The 24,979-nt window shown below is 56.3% G+C and overlaps 1 protein-coding gene across 3 annotated transcripts; it reads left to right on the top strand.

The window, feature by feature from the left end:
* The first annotated feature begins 1,121 nt into the window (after positions 1-1,121).
* On the top strand, positions 1,122-21,512 carry Fblim1 (filamin binding LIM protein 1). 3 transcript variants are annotated; one of them, XM_087215750.1, is made up of 9 exons: positions 1,122-1,241; positions 5,512-5,562; positions 5,858-6,112; positions 12,206-12,375; positions 12,545-12,647; positions 15,909-16,078; positions 16,459-16,637; positions 16,997-17,114; positions 19,645-21,512. In XM_087215750.1, exons 3-9 carry the CDS (start codon positions 5,869-5,871, stop codon positions 19,756-19,758), a joined length of 1,098 nt encoding a protein of 365 aa, XP_087071876.1. In that variant the 5' UTR covers positions 1,122-1,241; positions 5,512-5,562; positions 5,858-5,868; the 3' UTR covers positions 19,759-21,512. The 3 variants fall into 3 exon arrangements, with proteins under 3 accessions (XP_087071876.1, XP_004850403.1, XP_012929633.1); XM_004850346.4 differs by lacking the exon at positions 1,122-1,241 and adding an exon at positions 1,651-1,728; XM_013074179.3 differs by lacking the exon at positions 1,122-1,241 and adding an exon at positions 3,203-3,313.
* The last annotated feature ends 3,467 nt before the right edge of the window (positions 21,513-24,979 follow it).

The raw sequence follows: 24,979 nt of genomic DNA, 5'->3' as shown, positions 1-24,979 counted from the left end.
CACCCTCCCCTCAGACTGTCCCAGAGCAGGTACAGGAAGCCTGTATCCTAAATCCAGTCACTGTGACCTTGGGCCAGGCTGCAAGCCAGCCCTTGGGTGCTCTGCAGTCCCCTCTGGAGAGACAGTGGAGTGGCTTAGGGAACACCGTGGTGCTGCTCGGGGCCCAGGGTGTTCCTTTTTGACTGAGTTAAATAAGCTCCTGGGTCACCAAGCACTTGAAAAGGGTCCTACAGCCCTCCGGCAGTCCTTCCCACCTCTGCGTCCAGGGGCCTCTCCTCCCTGCAGCCAAGGCCAGAATGGGGCGGGGCGGGGGGCCCCTTCTCCTAAGGTGCAAAAGCCCACAGTGCCAGGCTGGGGTGAGCCCCTCCAGGCACAGGCATCCATGGGCCACAGGCAGCCCCAGTTCCCCCATCTGTGGGGGTGGCACTGATTCCTGTCCCTGTGACTGGCAGAGCAGTTTCCCTGGGGGCACCTGGTTTGAAGCCAGCTCTGCCCCTCAGCCCTTTAGAAACCCTGGGGCTCTCGGACTGACAAGCCAGGTCCATAGGATCGGATAAGCTGTCTGCAGGTGGACACATGGGAGGTCCCCATGAATGCAGCCACTGTAGTCCCTGCCTTTGTTACTGCAGGGGAGCTGTGGGGACAGAATGGAGGAAAGGATGACAGAAGCCACAGGAAGGGCAACCACCAGCAGGTGAGGGGACTCGGGAAGAGGAGGATGGGACAGAGCGCCAGGCACCCCCCCAGGACCCCCGTGAATGTGAGCCCCTAGGGTGGGGGTGACAGCTGCCAGGCTGCAGGACAGGGCCAGATCCCTCCTGGCCGCCCCCCAGATGGTGCTGGGTCCAGTGCTCCCCTGGCCTGCACCGTTGTGGCTTTAATCAAAAGAACAATCTGTTTGCTTCTGAATCAGACCCAGATTCCTTTTCCCAGCAAAGTTCCTGAGGCCTCCAGGGACCCAGAGGCCCATCCCTGCCCCAGTCAGGGCCCCAGAGTCCAGAGCCCGGCTCTGCTCCCCTCCCACCAAGTTCCAGCTACTCAAGCTTGGAGGAGGGCATGCTGGAGGGGAGAGGGGGCAAACCAAGCCCTTTGCTTGCCAGCTGGGCCCGCCCCACCGGGGACACTGGGACCCACCTGCAGGGGACAGCAAATCAATGCTCCCCTGGGGGGGGTCTGAGCCTCCCCACCCAGGGCATTCCCCGGAGAAGCCCTAAACTCAGCATCCGAGCCAAGCTGGAGAGGTAGGCAGCGACACCTTCACTTTCCAGATGAAGACACCTAGGCTCAGAGTGTTGGAGTGACTGCCCCAGGGCACAGGTTTAGCTAGAGGCAGGAGAACCTAGGTCTGACTTTTAAGATTCTGGCGGATCCCAGGGGCAGACCCGGGGCAAGCACCTCCCACTCCAGCCCTGATCGGGGAAGTGGGGCCGTCAACCCGGGTGACCTGGGGTGGGAGAGGAAAGGACCACTCGCGGGGTGGGCGGCGGAGGACGCCACCTCCAGGCGGAGAGGGGCGGGAGGAGCGGTCCGGAAACAAAGGGAGGGGGCGGGGGCGGGAGGCCGGCAGGTGGGGGGGCAGGTGGGGGCTCCGGGCGGCGGGCCGGCCCCCTCCCCCACGTCACCTTTTATGGTAGCGGCGCCGGCCGCGCGAGGGCGGGGGCGGGGAGGCGCTGGCGGAGCGGGGCCGGCTGTGCGCTGGGTCCGGACGGCCGGCCGGGGCGCTCGCAGGTAAGGGGGTGCGGGGGTCGCCGGCCAGGCGTTTCTGCCTCAGCCACACCCAAGTGACAGCGCTGCGCCCCCGGGCGGAACCCACCCCGTTCCGGGAGGACCCCAGCCCGGCGCTACTGGGGGTGGGTGGGCTGGGCGGTGCCGTCCCTCTGTCCTCGCGCCCCAGTCCCCGGGGTCGGGGGGCTCAGAGTTGGGTGGCGGGGGCCAGGTTCCTGCCCAGAGCGGGGCACAGGGCCGGGGCGCACGGGGCGGAAGCTCCCGCACAAAGAACCGCGTCCCGCACATGGATCGAATTAGCGTCCCCCCGGCGCCCCGCGGTGACCCGGCCGGCGCCCGGGTTGGCTGCCCGCGGTAGGGCCCCGGGCTTCCGGAGCTCCGGGGTCGCGAGGGGACGAGGGGCCCCAGGTGCACTTCGGGCCGAGGGGCGTGGGGCTGGGCGATCCCCGAGGTGGATGCCTGGGGCGATCTGGGGACCGGGACGGAGGTCGAGCAGCACCCGGATTCCGGCTCCTAGTAATGGTGAACAGCGTCCGGGTGGGGGAGGGGCTCCTCCTCGCCCTCGGGGGCTGAGTGACCCACGCACCCCTCTGCGCACCCGTCAGTACCGAGATCTGGAGCGCCCTCTCTCCTGTCCTCCTGTCACTCAGCATGGACTCCTATTCTCAACTTTATGAACCAGACCAGGCCCAGAGAGGTTGGATGACCTGCTCCGGGGTTACCCAGCTGGACAGCGGTGGGGCGCAGCTGGAGCCCAGCTCTGTGCCTCTTCCTGTCCCTGAGATAGGGAAGAGGAGGACGGACCCTTCTCCAAGGCTTCGAGGTCCTTTGAGGGAACAGCATTGTGGTGCACACACTCTCCCTCCCCCCAGGAAAGTTTAACCCTGGGCCCAAACCCAGACTGCTTTATGGAGGCCTTGAGGAAGGAAGTTGAGAGCTGGTTCCAGAGGTGTTTCTGGGTGGGGACCAGGACTGGGACGGGGCAGCCCTCTCCCCGACAGCCCTGCCCCTGCCCCAGCCCCTGCCCCAGCCACTGCCTGAAACCTACTGGTGGCTGGCTCATCCCAGCCTCCTTCCTTCCTCTTGGCAGGAAATGACTTTCTTTCCCTTTGTTCCCACTTTCTCCGCTTACCCAACTGGATCTCTGACTCGCTTTCCAGGGGAGGAAAAATGGGGGCGGAGGGTCCCCTGGGTGCCACAGGCGGGGAGCTGCCTGGCAAGGAACTTGCTCACATACCCGCTGGGTGACCCGTCCAGGGTGACCCATGAGGCTCTGGGACCAAAGGAAAGCACAGCCCCTTCCTGATGAGCCTCACTGGCTTTGAAAACCCTCAGCCTTGTCCCTGAGGTCCCTGCCCTCACCCCTTGGGTGGGGCCTGGGGGTGTTGGCCAGCTGTGAGCATCTGGCTGGACACCTTCTGAGAAAGCAGGCCGATTGGCTCCCCGGAGGAGTAGGAGGAGTGGGTCGGGGTCAGAGTCAGAGCAGGCCAGGAAGCGGTAGAGGGGAGTCCTGAAGGTCTGCAGCTGCTCTGGGACCTGCCCTGCAGTGCTGAACACAAGGAACCAGTCTGGGCCTTGCCACTCTGGGGTGAGAACAGCCTGGGAACTTGGAGGTGGAGTACATCTGCCAGGGAAGAAAAGCACCAGGTGTGGTGTCACATGCCTGTGATCCCAGCACTCGGGAGGCTGAGGCAGGAGGATTGCTGTGAGTTCAAGGCCAACCTGAACTACATAGTGAGACCCGTCTCCAGAAAATTATCAAAAAAAGGCCTGTGGTGTGGCATCCCAGGATGCCCTGGAATTCTGGTTTGAGTGCCTTGGACTTCCTGTTAGAATCCCAAGTCTGCCCATGGAGGGCCTGAGAAATTCACTTAAAGTCTTGGGGCCTCAGGTTTATGAATTAGGGACATAGAGGACCTTCCCTACAGCTGGCATAAGAATTCTGTGAGTTTTGAGGAACATAGAGCTCTGGGTACAGGGTCTGGCACACAGTAAGTACTATTGTGATTTCATCTTTAAATCTCAGATGCACTCTGAAAATCGTATACGAAAATAAATTCTTATACTCCTAACAGTACTTCCAAAGATCACTTGGAAAGTACTTGTAAAGAATTTGTAAGCCGGGCTTGGTAGTGAGTACCTGGGAAGCTGAGGCGGGAGGATTGCAAATTCAAGCCCAGGCTAGGTAATTTAGCCATTTAGCATGACCCTGTCTCAAAATAAAAAATATGTGGGGTTTTTTTGTTTTTTGGTTTTTTTTGGTACAGGGGATCGAACTTGGGTCTTTGCACTTGCAGGCCAGGCGGTGGAACCACTGAGCTAAACCCCGGCCCTCAAAATAAAAAATAATAAAAGGGATGGCATTATAGCTCAGTGTGAAGACCTCGGGTTCAATCCCTGATACTGGGGGTAAAAAAGAACTTGGAAAGCTGTTTCGTTATAAGACTGGCTATATGCATTTTTAACCAAATGTCTAAACTGAATTCAGAGGAATTTGGGAGTACACTGTTGTTTTTGTTGCTGTTACTCTCCATTCCTCACCCAGAGAGCCCAGGGCCCGATGGGCTTGGAGATGGGTGGGCCAGAAGCTCTGTGTGCGACCACTCAGACTCTCCGTGGCCTCCGAGTCTACCATCTGGGCCCTGGCATCCTGCTGGGCCCGTAGCCCAGTCCTCTCCACCCTCTAAGTCCAAGGCTGCAGGATCACAGCAGGGTGCTCTAGCCAAAAAGAGGGAGGGGCACAAAGCACACATTTTTAGCCCTGGGCAAAGTCGATGGGTTCCCAGCTGAATTCCAGAGCTGAGTGTGGCCACCCCACCCCACTGTGTCCCCCGAACTGCCTCTCTCCCAGAGGGCACCGTCTGCAGGAGCCCCCAAGGTGGAAAGGGCCCTTTCCTGGTCACCCGCACTGTGAGCCATACTGGCACACAGAGAAACCAGGTGGGAGACTGTGGGCGGGGGTCGGCCCAGCATGTCCCGTGGTGGCTGGCATCATCCAGACCACTGCTGAGGGGCCAGGCCCAGGCGTCCAGGAGGCCACCTGGAGGAAATGACACTGGAGCTAGGGTTCGGGAAAGCTAAAGTTCACACTGCTAGGCGTGAAGGGGAAGCGATGGTGGGGCTGCTGTGCTCAGGTGAGGAGAAAGACAGGGAAGGGAGCGCCATGGGTGGTCAGAAGAGGGGGCCTATTCAGTGGAGGTACAGCTCAGTAGGGTGCTGCTTACCATTCAGTATCTAGAGCACTTGCCTGGGTACACAAGCCTTGGGTTCCACCCGAGTACCAAAGAATAACAGGCTGAGGCCACTGGAGTGGAGAGGTTGTCCTCAGGCAGTAGGGTGCCTTGGATGTGATTGGCTGGTGAGCTACAAAGATTGATGCTGCAGATTAGGGGTTGGGGTCCAACTACCGGCCCCACTGGTACCCAGGCCTGAGCTAGGACCGAGGTTTTGGAGATGGGGCCGAAGGAGAGATGCTGGCAACAGAAGGCCAAGAGGAGGCTTTGGGTTCCACATGCCCGGGCCAGGAGGGAAGAGCTGAATGGAGGGGCTGAGTGCAGAGGCACAGGGTTCAGAGGCCAGCTCCCTGCTGTGACCTCTGAGAGTGTTTCCTCACCTGTGGCCTGGTGGGGATGCCTGAGGCAGTGAGCCGGTGAGCATCAGGGGGCCCGGCTGGGCTGGGCTGGGCTGGGCTGGGCTGGGCTGGGCTGGGCTGGGCTGGGCCGGGCCTGGCTGGGCAGGGCAGACAACTAGGGCTCTGACATTCGCTTCTCTTCCCTTCCACGGCAGGCTGCCCTGGGACCTGCAGGACTTCAGCTCCTCCAGGATTCGGGATCCCAGGTGAGGGAGGGGGCCTGGGGGTGGCCCTGGCCATGGGGACTCGCCTTCCTCGGGTTCTGAGGCCAAGAGAGTCATCCCTCTGCAGGGAGGGCAGGGAAGTGTGGGGGCCCAGCCCTGTGGGCCATTGTCACCTGGCGGGCACTGCACTCCTGTTTGGGAACCCTGTCCCCTGGCTGGACGGGGTGCCGGGCAGGGTCACCAGCTCATGAGTGGGGGTGCCGCCCTGGCCTGTTGGAGAAGGATGCCCCGAGCCCTCAGCCTCTGGTTCCTGATGGGCTGTGCCCCATTCCTGCAGGACCCAGAGCGATGGCCTCGAAACCTGAGAAGAGAGTCGCCTCGTCCGTGTTCATCACCCTGGCACCCCCTCGTCGCGACGTGGCCGTGGCCAAAGAAGTGCAGCAGGTGGCTGGGGAGGCCTGGCATGGCCGTCCCTGGGAGCCCTCTGTCCCTGTGAAGGCCCCTGGGGCTGGCGTGGCTGGGAGACCCTGGACCCTTCCTGGCAGGGCTGTAGCCACAGTCCCCGCTGCACCCCCACAGCCCTCCAATGGAGGTAAGAGGGGAACATCGTGGAGGGCCAGAAGGGGAGCTGGAGCCATTCATTCATTCATCTGTCAGGTGCCTCTTGGGCGCCAGGCAGGCTGTGCAACCCACCTGCCCAAGTCTGAATCCTTGCTCCTCCATTTCTCAGCTGGTGACATTGGCTGGCCGCTTAACCTCTCTGTGCCTTAGTTTCCCAATCTGTAAAATAGGAATAAAGAGAGCACCTTCCTGAGAGGGTAGCTATGAGGATGGAATGAATTAACACATGTGTAAAGTAGGTACCTTCACATCTGCCAAGCAGAAGGCACTACATTTTTAGTTTTACCTGCTGTAATTATTCTGGGGGATGAAAAGGTAGCCGGGCCTGTAGCTGGGAGTGGTGGCTCATGCCTATCATCCCAGCACTTGGGAGGCTGAGGCAGGAAGATTCAGGAGTTCAAGCTCAGCCTGAACTACAGAACTAGACCCTGTCTCAAAAATAGAAAAAAAAAAAAAAGACAAGGTTTTCAGCCTCCATAAAGCTTACATCCTAGTGGGAGAAGCAGAGATGAAAAAAATACAATATAAAATACCAGATAGATGCATGTGTTATAATGGATATAACATGCGCTAGGGTGAGGAGGCTGGTCAGGATGGCTTCTCTGAGGAGGTGACATTCAGCTGAGCCCTGCATGGCAGGATGGTGCTGGCCAGGGGGAGGTGGAGCTCAAGGCAGCAGAAACAGCAAGTACAAAGGCCCTGGGGCAGCAATGGATTTAGCAAATTGAAGGATCTGGGAGTGGTTGTTTTCTTGGCTCTGCTTCCTACGCTGTTTTCCTCAATTTCCACCTCAGCCTCCTTTTCTGGAAATGGAAATTAGGTTAAAAGTTAGGTTGCATATGTGACCGATTGGTTACAAATGGATACTTCCTAAATGACTGCTCTTTATCTGTGTGTGATCCAAGCTGACCTGTTGCCATGGTGACGGGGAGCCTTCTGACCTCTTTTCCTGTGACTCCCCAGTGCTCACTGTCAGGTTGGGCGGTATGAAGGAAGGGTGACAGCCAGGGGCTGGCAGTGGCTCTGGACAGGCCACCAGCTGGAACAGTGAGAACAGAGAGGCCAAGGGTAACAGCCCATCCAGGCTGGCAGCTGAGCCCTGGGGTCCCCCAGTGCTAGTCAGGTGTCCTGCTGTCCCAGAGCAAGGCCAGGGCAGAACTGTCTGTCCATCACCATGGAAACCAGCCAGAGAGCCAGTAGGCGGTGCCAGTCATAGGACCCCAGCCAGGCAGGAGAAGGCACTACACGAATGCCAGGGTGGGGGTATGTGGACATTCGTGCAACGGCCTCCTTCATTGCGATGGAAGCTGTCTGTCCATCTTTCCTCCCTTACCCCCCAGCCCGGGACACACAAGCCTGCCCCAGCTGCATCTTCCTAGAGGGGACCCAGACTGTGGTGACCAGAATTCGCTCAGCATCGGGTGCCTGTCAGTTTGGAGCCCTCAGCAGAGCCAGGGATCTCGAGTCCCACTTTGCTGGGCTGACATAGGTTCCAGGCGAGTGTCTCCGTCAAGTCTGCTGTGACCACAGCACACAGGGTGGCTGGCCACTCTGCAAGGACCCTGGGGACTCCCCCGCTTTAGGCCATCTCCATGGTGACTGCCATCTGTCTGCTCAGCCCCGGCTGGTCCTCGAGCACCCACGGCATTTCTGTAGCTTCTCATCTGGGAGGAAATGCCCGCCCCACCCTGCCCTGCTAGGTACCCGTCTACACAGGCCCACTGCCACCTACTTGGTCCTCAGTCAGTTTTTCTCAGCTTTTTTTTCTTTTTCTTGAGACAGGGTCTCACTACATAGTCCAGGCTGCCCTTGAACTCACTGTGTAGCCCAGGCTGGCCTGGAATTTGGGCAGTCCTCCTGCCTCAGCCTCCCGAATGCTGGGATTATAAGCATGCACCCCCATGCCCGGCTCTCAGCTTCTTTAAAGAAGCTGCTGTCCCTCTTCGGGGACCCCTGAGCAGATTCATCTGCTCAGCTGGGTGGGGGGCTGCCCATGCCACATGGCCCACTGCCCTGAAACATGAGGCTGGTGTGGGAGAGACCTCTGCCCTCTGCTGCCCCGAGCTCGGAGCCTGACTCAGGCTAGCTGGAGCCGATCCCACCCTGTGTCCACCCAGACCTCAGCGACACCGTCACCAGGCTTGTTCCAACACAGCCCCACCTGCCTGGGACTTCTGACACGGGGAAATTTGCATTTCTTACACCTATTCCAGGTAATGCTGCTGCCCCAGTCTGGAGATCACACACCGTGAACTCTGTGTGTGTGTGTGGTATTAGGGACTGAACCCTAAGCAAGCACTGTACCACTGAGCTACACCCCCAGTCCTTTTCACATTTCGTTTTCTTTTCATATGTATTTTGATACTGGGTCTCTAAGTTGCCCGGGCTGGCCTCAGCCTCCCAGGTAGCTGGAATTATAGGTACATGTCACTATGCCACTATGCTATAAAAAATAATTTAAGCCCCAGGGGCCTGAGGGTGTGGCTCAGTGCTTGGCATGTGTTAGGCCCTGGGTTTGATCCCCAGCATCACACAAAAAAATTTTTTTTTTAGACTGTCTCATTGTGTAGTTCAGGCTGGCCTCGAAATCACAGTGAGCCTCCTGCCTCAGCCTCCAGAGTGCTGGGATTACAGGTGTGTGTCACCATGCCTGGCTACAAAAAAATTTTTTTCAAAAAATTTTTAATTGACAGTAATTGTACATATTTATGGGCACAGTGTGATAATTTAAAATGTGTACTCAGCATGTAGTGACCAGGTAGGGTAATGGACTTATCCATTGCCCCAAATGCTTATATCACTTCTGTGTTGGGAGGATTCACAATCCTCTCTGCTAGTGACAGTGAGATATCCGACAGATTCCCGAGGACCATGGTGACTCTGCCATACAGTAGAAGTTTCCCTCCTACCCAGCTTCACCGTGTACATTAGCCCTGGTGTCCTTGGACAGACAGGTAGACAGACAGAGAACTATGGTTCTAGTCCAAATGTGTCAGCCAGATGAAACTCTGGCTAGAACAGTGTCTGTCACAGTGTGACCATCAGACCAGCCAGGGGGCTCAGGAAACGTCTCAGAAAGGCAGATCCTCAGAGGCTGCCTGCCCCTGTGCCTGGGTTTGAGCACCAGGGCCTGAGATTCTGTTGGGGCCCCCAGTACTCCCCTGTCCCTTCCTCTCTGGGCCACTGGGCAGCACCACCCGGAGTCTGGCTGTGGACGGAAGATTATTCATAGGCCCGTCCAGCCTCTCCCTGAGGCTTCCCTTCTGACCCCTGTCGCCCGCTTCTGGGGAGCTGGGCCCCTTGTTGGTGGAAGTTATGTGGGGGTGGCACCGGGAGAGGAAGAAGAGGGGGCTGCCCAGTGCCTGTCTGCACCCACTGACCAGCCCTGAGGGTCTGGGCGACTGCACCCCACCCTGTCCCCTCCTCTGCCAACATTGGCTCCTTAGGCAGCAGCAGATAAGCTGTGTGTGCTGATGGTGGAGATGAGAAGGTGCATTCGGGCAGGTTTATTGTGTGTCTCTGTGTTTGTTGTCTGATGAAACTTTCAAACAGGTGTGAGAAGGATGTGCCCGGGACCCTGAGTACCCACACCCAGCTTCATTCAGCAGCTGTCGGAGACTGACAGTGTCCCTTTAATAATCCTCCTCCTCTTCTCCTCCTCCTCCTTTTTTATTGAGGGGGTGCAGGGGCTTAAGACAGGGTCTCACTTTGTAGCCCAGGCTGGTCTTGAATTTGTGGCAATCCCCCTGCCTCAGCCTCCTGAGTGCTGAGATTACAGGTGTGTGCCACCAAGCCTGGCTTCTTCATTCTTCTTTCTTCCTCTTCCTCTTTTTCTTCTTCTTCCATTACTCTTTCTCCTCCTTCATTCTGTTTTACTTTGTTTCTTTTTCTCCATTGCCAAGCCTGCCCCTGTGGGGTATTTTGAAGGGCACCCCAGCAATCATGGCATTTCAGCCGCACACTTGTCAGGATGTATTTCTCCTCTAACCACAATGCCAACAAAATTAGCTAGATACCTTATGATTATGTCATACCTTGTCTGTAATTGAATTCCCTTGATTGGCATAAAAATGCCTTTTCAAAAAAAAAAGCCTTTTCACTGTAGTGGAACAAATGGTTTATACATCTGGTCTTTTGGGGTTTTTGTTTTTGTTTTTGTTTGAGACAGGGTCTCGCTATGTAGCCCAGGCTGGCCTTGGGTGATCCTCCTGCCTCAGCCTCTCAAGTGCTAGAATTACAGGCATGCACCACCACACCCAGGATTTTCTTTCTTTCTTTTTTTCCCCCAGCATTTTCTTTTGAACTATATAATTCAGTGAACTATTTAGGTTTTTCTCATCTAGGAGATGAGAAGAATTGAGTGAGATGATTAGTTCTCTGATTCAGGAACTACATAAAGTCTAGCAGTGCTGATCAATAAAAATAGAAATCAAGTCACAGATGACAGCTATGTGTGTAATCTGAAATGTTCTAATACACTGAAAAAAGTTAAAAGATATAAATGGTATTCATTTTAATATATATTATGCAATTCAGTATACTAAAAATATTTCAGCATGTAATCATAAAAATTACTAATGAGATATTGAACTCAGGGCTCGTAAGCATTTTACCGTGGAGCTGTACTCCCAGCACTTTTTATTTTTTATTTTGGGACAGGGTCTCCCTAAGTTGCCCAGGCTGGCCTGGAACTTGCAGTCCCCCTGCCTCAGCCTCCCAAATAGTAGCTGGGATTACAGACGTGTGCTACCGTACCTGGCCTACATTCTCTTGTCACCCAAACCCTTGTGGCACATCTCAGCAGGGACCACCCGAGTTTCAAGTGCTCCGTACCCACAGGAGTCTGGCAGCTGCTGACAGTCATTGTTTGCAGTGTCTCCTAATCCCAGAAGTCCCCACTTCCCTCCAGCCATTGATTGCTGCAGAAAGGGGACCATTTCTCTATAGGGTCCCATCTCACATGCTGAATTTGTCCCTCTACTTCCTGTGGTCTCATTCAACTGTTCCTCTGTCTCCCAAATTTATTGTAAATGGAAATAAGTTTGATGTACTGTTTGTTTAGTTGTGCTTTGTTGTTGTTTTGAGACAGAGTCTTGCCAGGTGTAATGACACACACCTGTGATCCCAGCACTTGGGAGGCTAAGGCAGGAGGATTGCTGCAAGTTCAAGTTCAAAGCCTGCCTGGGCTACATAGTGAGTTCAAATCAAGGCCAGTATGAACTACATAATGAGACAGCGAGACTTTGAGAGAGAGAGAGAGAGATTGGGAAAGCTTCATTTTGTAGCCTGGGGTGTCCTTGAACCCAGGCAATCCTCCTGCCTCAGCCTTCCAAGTGCTGGGATCACAGGCATGCAACGCCATGTCCATCTTTGATATATTGTTTGTTTGGGTTATTTTTGGTAAGAACATTTCCTCAGCGGTGCCCATAGCTTCCTCCAGTGCCAATTGAGTCCCTACAACCCTGGCGTCTCCCAAGGTTACTCAGGCTCAGATGGAGACTGCCCAGCCCCTCCTTGGAAGCTCTCCTCAGCCCTTCCCCTGAATGCTGTCAGGACCTGGTCCTCATGGAGACCTGTTCTGGGAGAGGGGGGAGCTGTTCCCACGCTTGCCTGAATGAGGGTCACCTGAGGGCTTAAGTGTCTGTTGGGGGCTCCACCCCCAGAGCAGGGAGTCTGAGGTCTGGACGGCCTGGGAAGCTGCGTTTCTAGCTGGCTCCTGGGTGACAGCCACGCTCGGGGTCCAGAGCTCAGGCTTGGGTGTCACGCTGGGTCCCACAGGCAGGTCTTCTGGCAGCTCAGCCGAGCAGGCCACCTGGCTGCATCCAGGGCTGCTGTTCTCCAGGACCTGGTCCCCTGCCACTCCCTGCCCATCATGTCATATAATCCTCCACGGAGTTGATGCCCGTTTTCCACTGAGCATTTTAAGACTCGGAGAAATTCAGTCTTTTCCGGAGCACCCACAGCCATCCATGCAGTTAGATGGAGCCAGTCCAGGTGGCGCTGTCCCTGAGCCTCCCGCCCTCGCCTCGGCCTCCTGTCCACCCTCTCTCCCCTCCGCTTACAGGGTGCCCGCCGCCCTCTCCAGCCCTGGTCGACCCGGACCTCCTCCCGCCGCCGCCTCCACCAACCCCTGCGGCCTTCCTGCCCCGGCACCCGGAGCCTGCCGGCCCGCTGGGGGCATCTCTCGCCTCGGACCTGGAGCAGCTGCACCTGCCCCCGCCGCCGCCGCCCCAGGTACCGCACCCAGCCCTGGCCCGGGGACCGGACGGGCCCTCTGCGGCCTGAAGACCCGGCCAGGCTTTTCAGGTCCCCGAAGAGGGGGTTCCAGGACCTTTCCCCAGGGCCCCCTTCCTCGTCCCCTGGGCCGCGCGCCTGCCGCTGACTCCTCGCTCTATGCCCGCAGACCCTGGCGGAGCCCCGGCCCGCTCACCTCAGGCCCTCGGAGGAGGAGCTGCCGCCTCCCCCAGAAGACCCTGCGGGCGTCCCCGAGCCAGAGGTGACCACAGGTATGGGACACTGCTCCCCGGGCCCCGCGTGGGGTCAGCCTGGGCTGCCAGGGGTACGTGGACCCCACCCCTGCCCACCGGGCTCACACTGCACGGTGATGGGCTGGACTGCAGTGCTGCAACTGTTTATTCCTGCTTTATTTTGTTTTATTTTATTTTTTGGTGCTGGAGGCTGAACACGGGACCTTCTCACTGACCAACATCTTCAAGCCTTTTTATTTTGCAGCAAGGTCTTACTAAGTTGGTCAGGCTGGGCTTGAACATTTAAATCCACCTGCCTCAGCCCCCAGAGTGCACAGATTATAGGTGTGCACCACCAGATTTAGCCTGCTCTTTATATATAGCTGAAATTGCTTAAATATTGATTCACACACCTTTTGCTGTGATAGTAAAAAATGCCTTGAATTTTTTCTCACTGTTTACCTTTCAATTTTGTTTTTGTCTTTGGTGCTGGGAATTGAACCCAGAGCCTTCATATTAAACTACATCTCCAGTCCCTTTTTTTTGGTACCAGGGTTTGAACTCAGGACCTTGTGCTTTCGAGGCAGGCGGCATCTAGTCCTTTAAAAAAGTTTTTTTTTTTAAATTTTGAGACTGGGTCTTTTTAAATTGCTAAGTTGCTCAGGCTGAGCTCAAACTTGGGATCTTCCTGACTCAGCCTCCCATAGTGCTGGAATTACAGGCATGTGCCACCACACACCGCTCCCTTCTGGCCTCACATACTGCAAAATCAAAGAACTAAAAGGGTCTCCAGGGTGAATGCCCCCTCACAGCCTCCCCCAGTGTCTCCCCGTTCTCTTCCGGGTATGGGCAGTCTTTTTAAATATCTTGCCCATCAGGCAAGAGCTGTCCTGTGAACACAAAGCAAGTACCGCCCAATTCCCCACAGATACATGCCAAGAGCATTCTTTATCCGAAGTGCTTGAGACAAGGAGTGTTTTGGTTTTTTAATTTTTACGGATTTTGCGGTATCTCGGGGAGGAGCCCCAGGTCTACATATGAAACTCACTTGTCTCTGGCACACTGCAAACACTGCCAGCATGGTAGTGCACTTGTATTTCCACTGCGGCCCGCCGCGTGCAGTCTGGTGTGGGATTTCCTGCTTGTGTGGCCTTGTTGGTGCACAAAACATTTTGGGTTTTGGAGTGTTTCAGATTTTGGGTTTTTGGACTCAGGATGCTCCATCATAGCAATAAATGGGCTGTCCCATTTGCTTTGTTTGCTTTTGTTGTCCTGGAGCAGATCCCCCTGAGTCAGAGCCAACAGGGCTCCTTGCTGTGTCTGAGGGCTGTGTAGGACTCCTCCTGGGGACAGGACAGAGGTGTGGCTGGATTCTAGGGTGCTTCCTCACTGTGACACACACAGCTGAGCCAAGCCGCCTTGCCTGCAGGCCATTGTGAGCCTCTGCCGGGCTTTCTGAGGTAAATCCCCAGGGGGAGGAAGTAGCACTGTGCTCAAAGCTCAGGTGCCCGAAGTCCTGTTGCTCTGGCCGGTTCTCCCGAGTCCTCCCCACCAGCACTTCCTGCAGTCCCCAGGGCACCACGTCACTCCTTAGGACAGCTGTGACACAGCTGCCCAGTAGTGAGTAATATGGGGGGCAGGAGTCCTGGGGATCAAACCCAGGGCCTTCACACTGAGCTCTATCCCCAGCCTTTTTTTTTTGATGTTGAGACAGGGTCTCACTAAGTAGCCCAGTAGGAACTAGAATTTATGATCCTCCTGCCTCAGCCTACCAGAGTGCTAGGAGTACAGATATTTGCTATCACACTAGGGCCAGGGACTTAGCTCAGTGGTGCTGAGGCTGCTTCTCAAGCATAAGGTCCCAAGTTCAGTCCTCAGTACAAAAAAAAAAAAGATAATGCTATCACACTAGGCAAATAAATCTGAATTTTACATAGTCAGATATACCAGTGCTTCCTTTTCTGGCTTCTGGATATGAAGTCACAGTTAAAAAGGACTTCTGTAAGGTTATAAATAGCCAGGTGTAGTGATGCAGGCCTATAATCCAGTATTCAAGAGGCTGAAGCAGGAAGATCACCTGAATTCAAGGCCAGCTTTTTGTTTTTGTTTTTTTAAGCAGTGGCTAAGTTTAATCAAGAAAGTAAAAGTGAAGAGTGAGGGAGAAACTCTGCAGAGAGAGCTTAGGCCAAGTAAAAGGAGAAAAAGCAATAAAAAACACTCTGGAGAAAGCAGGGCAGGCTATCGTGAGGAATGTCACAATAGCTACATAGTGAATTTAAAGCCAGCTGAATTACAGAGTGAGACCCTGTCTCAAAAAAAAAAATGTATCTATATAGTGATAAATAATTGTAGGGCTGGGGATTTAGCTCAGTGGTTCCAGCGCCTGCCTTGCAAGCGAAAGGTCCTGAGTTCAATCCCCGGTACCAAAAAAAAAATTCTCTAGTTTCTTCTAGTATTCTTATGGGCTCCATTTTTCTCATTTACATCTTTGATTAATCCAGAATTATCTGGGTTTAAGGTATTGCTATGGCACCCGCTCTATTTTTGCAGATAACAACCCAATTATCCTACTACTGCAGTTTTTTGTTTTTGTGTGGGGTTTGTTTTGTTTGGTTTGGTACCAGGGATCGAACTTGTGCTTACAAGGCAGGTGGCAGAACCACCGAGCCAAATCCCCAGCCCCTGTTTTGTTTTTTGAGACAGCTTCTTGCTATGTAATTCAGGCTGGCTTTAAACTCAGTATGTAGCCAGGTTGGCCTTGAACTCATGGCGATCCTCCTGCCTCAGCCTTCTGAGTGGTGGGATTACAGATGTGCACAACAACACCCAGCTTTTTTTTTTTGTACCGGGGATTGAACTCAGGACCTTGTGCTTGTGGGACAGGCGCAGCACCACTAAGCTAAATCCCCGGCCTATTATTATTATTATTATTATTTGGTATCGGGGTTCAAACTCAGGACCTTGCACTTGCCAAGCAGGCAGTGGCACCACTGAGCTACATCCCTGGCCCTTGTGTTGTTTTTTGAGACAAGGTCTCACTGTGTAGTCTAGGCTTATCTAGAACTCATGATCCTCCTGCCTCAGCCTCCTGAGTGCTGGGATCACAGGTGTGCAACACCACACCTGGCTCATATTCCTTTGTAATGCTCCTTGGGACCCTCAGTATTTGTCAGATAAAGAATTCCTGGGGCAATGGGGGTCCCAAGGCCACACCCTCAACAGATTTGGGGCTCATTCTGGGTGGGATTGGGTCCAGTCCTCCAGGCTGGGCTGGTGATGGGCTGTGTCCCCTCTGCCCAGACGTCTGTGCCTTCTGCCACAAGACCGTGTGCCCCCGGGAGCTGGCCGTGGAGGCCATGAGGAAGCAGTACCATGCCCAGTGCTTCACGTGCCGCACCTGCCACCGCCAGCTGGCCGGGCAGAGCTTCTACCAGAAGGACGGGCGTCCCCTCTGTGAGCCCTGCTACCAGGTACCTGTGGCAGGGCCGAGCTGGGCACTTTGGAGCATCGGGTTACTCCATTCCCCACAGTGCTTCTGGAAGGAAGCTGAATCAGAAAGGAAAGTGCTTGGCTGAGAGATTTAGCCAAGCTTGAGGTGCATGCCTGAAATCCCAACAGTCTGGGAGGCTGAGGCAGAAGGATCGCCTCTATTTTGAGTCCAGCCTGGGCTACAAAGTGAGTTTAAAGCCAGCTGGAAATATACCATGAGACCCTGTCTCAAAATCCAAAAGTGAATAAGAAAAAAATACGTAGATAAGGGAACTGATTGTGTGCCTTTGCCTGCCCTGCCGGCAGCAGGGACTGGGTGGGGGTTGCTCGGGGTGGCTCTCAGGCCGTGCCCTCTGCCCAGGACACCCTGGAGAAGTGCGGCAGGTGTGGCGAGGTGGTCCGGGACAACATCATTCGGGCCCTGGGCCAGGCCTTCCACCCAGCCTGCTTCACCTGCGTGACCTGCGCCCGGCGCATTGGCGCAGAGAGCTTCGCCCTGGATGGCCAGGACCAGGTGTACTGCCTGGATGACTTCTACAGGTACGGCTTGGCCCACCCACACCCCAGAAGTGCCCAGGCCCCATTAAGGGATCCATTTTATTAAACATGGAAACTGAGGCACACAGCAACCAAGGACCCCAAATCCCCCTGCTAGTGAGCATTAATGCTTCAGTTCCAAGCTGGGCCTGGAAGCACTTCTCCATCCACACACCCATCCCACCTCCCTCTGACTCTGCCCCAGGCGCCCTGGGCAGTGCCCTGATCACACAGCCCTCTCCCGTGCACCGCTGCAGGGGACAGGGACACCTGCAGTGGCGGCGGCAGTGTTGGTGCAGTCACAGCGACACGGGAGGGGAGACCCAGTCCTCAGCTGATTTCTGCGGTTCCCTTCCCTGCAGGAAGTTCGCCCCTATGTGCAGCATCTGTGAGAATCCCATCATTCCCCGGGATGGGAAGGATGCCTTCAAAATCGAGTGCATGGGGAGAAACTTCCATGAGAACTGCTACCGATGCGAGGTGAGTGATCTGCGCCTGTGTCTGGCTCAGCCCTCCCGGCCTGGGACCCAGGGATGCGGCAGGCTGGGGGTCTCTTCTCAGAGCTGAGGAAGGGAACGATTACCATCAGCCTGTCCATCAGAAGTGCGTTCCTGATAGCCTTGTGGGTGGCTGAGGCAGGAGGGCTGCAGCTCGAGCCCTTCTGTGCCTGGGCACAGGAAGCCGGGTTTATGTTCTCCTGCCTTGGAAGCCCGGGGACAGAGTGAGACCCATGCAGGAAGCCACCAGCCCAGCAGGCCTCTGACTGCATGGGGGGGGGGGGCTGGGTGGTGAGCAGGCAGAACCCAGGGGACAGATGGGGTCGCTGTCACCACAGAGGGGAGAGGGGTACCCTCCAGGTGCTGGGAAAGAGTGAAGTAAATGGGCTTCTGCGAAGAAGGCAGGGCTGGGCGGTAGCAGGGAAGACCATGCTTGTCCTGGGTCCCATGGGATGAGCGGTTCCCAGACAGTCAGGGAGGGCGAGCACTTCCACAGAGGAAGAAGGGCCTCTCCGACCCCTGTGAAGAGCCAGCGTGCAAGTGCCGGAAGGCCTGTGTGCAGCCAGGGAGGCCACACTAGGCTGCAGGGGGCCAGGCTGAGCCTGGGAGGCTGCTCAGGCTGCAGAGAAGCGCTGGGAGTCAGCACAAGCTGGGTCAGAAGTTTCACGGTGACTTTAAAGCCCTTTTACGACCATCTTTATTTGTTTGTTTGTCTCATCATGTAGCCCAGGCTGGCCTCACTCAGGGCAATCCTCTCGCCTCAGCTTCCTGAGTGCTGGGATTACAGGTGTGTGCCACCACACCTGGCTGTCCCTGACTTTTTGTCTTCTCTGCTGATGGCAGTGGCCCTGGGTGTCCCCTAACAGGAAGTCCCAGCAGCTCTCAGCCCATGAGTCATTTTAAACACTGCTGTGTCTGTGTGGACTGATTGGGGCCCGAGGCTGTTCACAGGCTGTCAGGGACCCAGAAAGATGAGGAACTGCCTGATACCCCGCTGTCCTGCAGGGCGGAGCTCAGGGTCTGGCTGATAGTGTGTCTTGAGAGACAGTGGGGGAGCCCAGGGCTGTCATCCCCACCATGCGCCAGGAAGTCCTGGACGTGACTGGTGTTCTGAGCTGGCCAGGGTGCCAGCAAGTCCCTACCTGTCCTTCGGGACCTGCTCGAGGCTGCCGAAGAACCCAGAGTTTGGACTGGCAGTGCTGCTTCAGAAGTCCAGACTGGAAACTGGGCGTGGTAGTGCACACCTGTAATCCCAGCACCCAGGAGGCTGAGGCAGGAGGATCTCTGAGAATCCAGGGAGTTCAAGGCTAGCCTGGGCTACATAGTCTTCAAAAAAAAATGACAAGTGGTTCTAAGCCACATTTGTCTGGACCATGTCTGGCAGCTCCTTCGCAGACTCTGAGACCTGCCTGTGGTTGATGTGTCCTTCCCACCTGATTCTAACTCAGGAGAGGTCAAGCAGGTGACTGTTGTGAATGAGACACTGATGGCTGTTTTCTGGGAGACTCAGGTTGGAGTTGCAGAGAGCGGCCACATGAGGGCGCCCTGCAAGCCGGCCACAGAGGAGCATGATCAGTTCCTGCTCCCCACTAGGTAGGGTGGCCACCTGTGACCTGAGAGTTGCCTCTGTGGGGACCGGGCCCTTTGATGGGGTGCCTGGTAGCTGTGCACTGACCAGGTCCTCGGACACGAATCGCTCCCACTGTTATCCAGCGTGTGCCCACGTGATGCCCAGTTAAGGTGCGCAAAGTAGTGAAGTCAGGGTGCCAGTTCCTCTCCTAATTCTGAAATCCTTGGGTGATTTGAAAAACTGGAAATAATAATGTCGAAGCGGTGCAGACAGGGGAGCAACAAACAGCCCCCAAGCTGGGCATGGTGGTGCACGCCTGTAATCCTGGGCCTCTGGAAGGCTGAGGCAGGAGGATCACAATTTTGAGGCCAGCCTGCACAATTTAGCCAGATCTTGTCTCAAAAAAGGGCTGTGGATGTAGCCCAGTGTGAAGGCCCTTGGTTTAATCCTCAATAACACAAAGCCAAACCACCCTCAGCTCAGCCTGGAAACAGCCCTGCCCCAGGCCCGGAACCAGCCATGAGGCCGGACCTCAGTTTCACCACCTGCAAAGTGGGAGCGTGGATTAGACTCAGCCAGCAGGTGTCTGTGGAGGGCTGGGTGTGCTGGACTGGTTGCGGCTGGGACTGGTGGCACGTGGGCTCCTGCCCGCATGCTTGTGCTCAGTGCAGGCTTTGGGGTTGCGCAGGCCACGTGACCGACCTGTGATCCCTTCAGATCCGTCTCAGAGTGACCCCGCTTCTCCCTCAGGGACTCTCCATCACCACTGCTGCCCCCTGAAGACGAAGCCTGGGTCTGGCCGTGGTTCAGAGACCCTGGGGGATGTGGGGAGGACTGGGAGGGGAGGGGCAGCGCCAGTCTGCAGCAGGGCTGAGTCCCTTCCGGTTGTGCCCCTTCCGTTGTGCCTGGCCCAGGACACCCATGTGGACCTTTGTCCCCCCAGGACTGCAGTGTCCTCCTGTCTGTGGAGCCCACCGACCAGGGCTGCTACCCGCTGAATGACCACCTCTTCTGCAAGCCGTGCCATGTGAAGCGCAGTGCTGCGGGCTGCTGCTGAGACCCCACCAGCCCTGCCGGGCCCTCGCTGACTCAGTTTCCCTCCCAGACCTGCTCCTGCACTTTCCTTCCACACCTCACCAGTGTGCTGGGGCCCAGCCTCCTCCCAGAGCAGAGGTAGTGCAGGTCCCCAGGATCCCCCAACTTTTAGCTCCTTTTCCGCATGGGCACCAACCCATTTCTGGGTGCAGGTCTCCCATTTCCCAAGGGTGCTGGGCCAGCTGTGCATGCAGGGCTGAACTATCAGAAAACTCCAAGGTCACTGAAAAAGTGCTTTTTGTAGCCAGGCATGGGATACAGACCTGTAATCCCAGCGCTGGGAGGCTGAGGCAGGATGGCAAGTTCAATCCCAGCCTGGGCAACTTAGCAACTTAGCAAGACCCTGTCTCAAAAAATGACGCTGGCCATGGTGGTGCATACCTGTAATCAAATCACTCGGGAGGCTGAGGCAGGAGGATCACTAGGAGTTCAAGGCCAGCCTGGGCTACATAGTGAGACCCTGTCTCAAAAAACCAATAAATTGTTGGGGATTTAGCTCAGTGGTTCCGACACCTGCCTTGCAACCGCAAGGACCCGAGTTCGATCCCTGGTACCAAAAAACCCCCCAAAAAACCCCAATAAATAAATAAATGCTTGGGGACATAGCTCAGTATAAAGGCCCTGGGTTCAATCCCTGGTACCAAAAGAAAAACGGTTTTGAAACTTTTGAGGTTTACCTGATGGGAAACAACCTTCTTGGATTTGGTGGAGAGCTTTTCTCCTTAGTGTTCTTTCTGGGGGTCTTGGTAGCAGACGTCTCCCCTGGCCTCACAAATGTACGAGAATGTGACCTGGTGCCTGGGTTGCAGCTGGACCTGGGCAGGGTACAGGGTCCAAAGACAGCCACGTGGCCTTGCTGCATCCTCCACTGCAGCAAGCCCTGCCTAGGCAGACCCCGGGACGGCCTGGGGCCCCTGCTGCTCCCTTGACTGGGGCTGTGCACCCCCAACACAGTCCTCCAGGCTGCTCCAGGGCCTGTGTCCCCGAGCACCACTCAGGCCCTCAGCCCAGGCTGTCCCTTTACTACCACTGCCAAAGGCCACATCCAGAAGCCCTCCCCACTTTTTTCTTTTTTTTTGCAACACTAGGAATTGAACTCAGGCCTTAGCACTGAGCTCCATCCCCAGCCCTTTAAAAACATTTAAAAAAATTTTGAAACAGGGCCTCCCTGAGTTGCCCAGGCTGGGAGGGATCCTCCTGCCTCAGCCTCCCTCTGTGCTGGGAGTACAGGCCTGTGCCACCTGCCCAGCTTACCTTTTAAGGAATAATCCCTTTGTTGCTTCATAACTTCTTTTTTTTTTTTTTGGTACTGGGGATCGAACTCGGGACCTTGCATTTGCAAGGCAGGCGCCGAAACCACTGAGCTAAATCCCCGGCCCTGCTTCATAACTTCTGAGACCTTGTGCAGAACAAATCGAGCAACACGTGTCCCCAGGGGCTTCCCTTTGGGGAGCCACACGCTCCTGCCCAAGCCTGGGTCCCTGGCCCCGAACCTTTCAGAGTCCTCAGCGCCTGGACCGCAGCACCCCCCACCCCCACCCCCGCTGAGAGCGTCTTCGCGCCTGCCCCACCTTCCCTGTCCCGCACCAAGGGCCAGGCCGGTTCGCTGCTTCCCCCGACTGTGGCCTCCTTCTGTCCCGTCGGGCCTCGCGCTGAGCTAGACCCTCGAGCGATGTTTTCTTTCTTACACTGCAAATAAATTCGTACCGACCCGAAGCCCCTCCATGCCATCTGTGACCTCCCACAGGCGATGCCAGTCGTCCCAGTCCTGCAGGATATGCGGTGTGGAGCCGTGCGTGGTGGCGCACACCTGTGATCCCAGCACTGGGGAGGCTGAGGCAGGAGGATCGCTGTGAGTTCGAGAACAGCCTGGAACACACAGCGAGACCCTGTCTCTAGAAAACAGAACAAAGAAAAGTGTGCTGTGCATCTCAGAGTGTCCCAGGGTGCCCACACCTCCCAAAGCTGGGGCTCAGCTTGGCCACTTCCCGAGTGCGCTGGACACGGGCCGACAGCAGGGGGCGCTCGGGGCCGCCGACGCCCACCTTCCGGGTGAGCCGGCTCCGTGGAACCAGCCAGGCGGGGCAGGAAGGGCCTGTGGCCGTCCCCGCTGCTCGGGCTCAGAGCCTCTGTGCCCCTCTGTGACTGGAGCGGCGCTCGTCCTGACCAGGGGGTCGCTGTGACGGAAAGGGGCTGGCGGGCGGGCGGCGTTTCTGCTTGGCTCCTGTGTCCGCAGTCCTGGGGGTCACGGTGGTGGTGGGCAGAGTCGGGGAAGGAACTCCCTCTTTCTGCAAAGCTGGGTTTATTCCGCCTGCTGCAGCAAGGGAAGCCTCACAGCGCCCGACCCCGGGGCGTCCGGGGCAGAGCTCGAAGGGCTCCGGGGAGGGCTTCAGGAAGGGATTGCTCTGGGCGCGCGTCACGGCCGGCGCAACCTGTGAGCGGAAGCTTCCCTCCCTGTGAGCGGAGCCTCCACAGCAGCGGCTCGGCGGGACGGCGGGGATTCCTGCGGCTGGCTGAGGCGTGGGGTTAGGACATCTTCGGAGTTGTGTTGCTTTGGACCTTGTCACAGATCCTACCGTCACAGAGCGACTGTCTGAAGTGGTGGTTGGGAGGACCAGGCCAGTTCCCTACTCTCAGTGGCCACTTGTCTCTTAGTCAGAGAGTTTGGTTTGGCTTGGCTTGGCTTTTCTCTAATAAAATGTAACTTCGGGTTGTGATTCCTCGTGTCCCAGCTCATTTCTCATTTTGGTCCAGACTGGCCTTGGACTCAGGCGATCCTCCTGCTTCAGCCTCCTGAGTGCTAGGATCACAGGCGTGCGCCACCACGCCCAGCTATTACTCAATCTGAACAGAAATTCAGACTCTCACTACCAGGAACGGAACCTTGGGGACAGTCCAAGGGAGAGCTTACCGAGGGGTCAAGTGCACGGGAACAGCGTGGTTGCCGGATGGTGGAGAGGGAGGAGGGGGCTCCCCCGGGGACAGAGCTTCGGTTGGGAAGATGATGAGGCTCAGGCGGCTGCTGCACCCCGGGAGAACGTCGGACGTGCGGAGCAGCTCTGTCATCTGTGTCTACATCCGCCTCGCCGCGGGCCCCGGCATCAAAACCCAGCTATTGGGCCGGGGATTTAGCTCAGTGGTTTCGCCGCCTGCCTCGCAAGCGCAAGGAGTTCGATCCCCGGTACCAAAAAACAAACAAACAAAACCCCCAGCTATTTACACACAGAGACGGAGGACGTGCTGAGAAGCGGCTGGGGCTTCTGGGGGCCACAGGACGCGTCCCCCTGCTGGGGTCCTGGAGCCCCGGGGCTGCAACCCCACTCTGGCCGCTAGAGGGCGGCGTGGGCCCGAGGACGGCGGCGCCGGAGTTCCCACGCTCCGCCCGCAGCACCTGCCGCAGCCAGGCGAGGGACACAGAGAAGTGAGGGGCACGGCGGCCGCTCTCCGCAACCCCAGCACTCTGGGAGGCTGAGGCAGGAGGATCACAAGTTCGAGCCCAGCCTGGGCGACTTGGTGACTTAATGAGACCCTGTCTTAAAATTAAAAAGGGCTGGGGAGGTAGCCCAGTATCGGGTCCTGGGTTCAGTCCCCGTGCCTTTAAAAAACGCTCTGCACTTAGACCGCAGGCTTCCTGCCTGCAAGTGAGCTGTAGTTGCCTGGCCTGCGTCCCAGAGAAGAGCAGCACCCCGGGGTACCCCTCACTGTCCTCAGGGGAGGCGCCTCCACCAACCACACAGCTCGCCCTTCTGCCCTTCCGGGCTGTCCTGGTCTGGCCTTTCCTTGACCGTGAGCTCTGTAGACTGGGGGGCTGGTAAATCCTGTCCTGTCTGTTATCTGATTCCCCTCACCCTCTGTGGAAAAACCGGTTTCACCACCTCTGCTCCTGGCCGCCCTTTGAGCTGGGTATAATGCCCACCTGGCTCCCTTGTTTTTAAATTTTGGCTTTTTTCAGATCAATACAATAGTTTATTGCATGATGTTTTTTATAATCTTTTTTTTTTGGTACCGGGGATCGAACTCAGGACCTTGCACTTGCGAGGCAGGTGGCTGAACCATTGAGCTAAATCCCCAGCCCTTATTGCATGATTTTTATTGTGTAGTTTTTTTCCAGACAGTGTCTCACTAGGTAGTTCAGGCTGGCCTTGAACTCATTATGTAGCCCAGGCTGGCCTTGAAGTCATAGTGATGCTCCTGCCTCAGCCTCCTGAGAGCTAGCATTACAATTGTGCACCGTCATACCCAGCTTTATTAGTGCACGTTCCTAATACGTAATAGTTAAGTTCTCACTGGGGGCTTGGTTGCACCCCCTTCCTCCTCTCCCACTCCCCTCCTGATCGATCTCTTTGTCCTGTAGGAAGTCATACTCTTACTTTTTTTTGTTTTTTCTGGGTTTTTTTGAAACAGGATCTCCATGTGTAGTTCAGGCTGGCCTTGAACTCACTATGCAGCCCAGGCTGGCCTCAAACTCACAGTGATTCTCCTGCCTCAGCCTCCTGAGTGCTGGGATCACAGCCATGCGCCACCACACCTGACTCAGAAAGGGTGTTTTCGCTGGGGCAACTGGCAGGGTGGGGTGGGCAATATGCCTAGCAGGAAGCTAGGGAGCGGCAGGTGGGGCAGCCTGCTGGGGACCAGGGCTCCTGGGTAAGGGTGACACCAGCAGTCCCAGTTGCAGCAGGGTGCTCAGGAGCCTGGGCACTGTCCATGGCCCCTCATTCCCAAGGGAGGGCCGCAGCCCCAAGGTGACAGCAGAGCAACTTCCAGGTCTGGATGGGGCAGGTTCTGTACTTTCACCCACCCCGTCCCTATCCCTAACCCTGACTTCTCCCCTGGAAGGACAGAATCACCACACCCATCACATTCAAAGCATCTTCGTCCACTCGATAAGGTTTCCAGCACTGGATCCTGGACAGATAAGGACATTGGTGGAAAAGCTGTGGAGATGCTGCCAAGCCCAGAGAGGGAGAGCTGCTCCCGGCCGATGTCCTTACGTGTGCAAACACTGATAGAGGGAACCCCATGAGCTGTGAGGACTCCATGTGGTCTCTGTAGTCTGTAATCCAAAGTTATTCCTGAATAATACATGTTTATTATTTAACAAAGCAATAGGATAAAGGGGAAACCTGGCTCACACAGGAGGCTGAGGCAGGAGGATCTTGAGTTTGAGATACGTAGTGAGACCC

Source organism: Heterocephalus glaber, unplaced genomic scaffold (genome assembly GCF_053883595.1).
Source record: "Heterocephalus glaber isolate CG9 unplaced genomic scaffold, H.glaber_assembly_v1.0 deba00001452, whole genome shotgun sequence".
In the NCBI taxonomy this organism is placed as follows: Eukaryota; Metazoa; Chordata; class Mammalia; order Rodentia; family Bathyergidae; genus Heterocephalus; species Heterocephalus glaber.
Note: the sequence above shows the minus strand (reverse complement) of the source record. Positions and strands in the feature narration are given on the sequence as shown.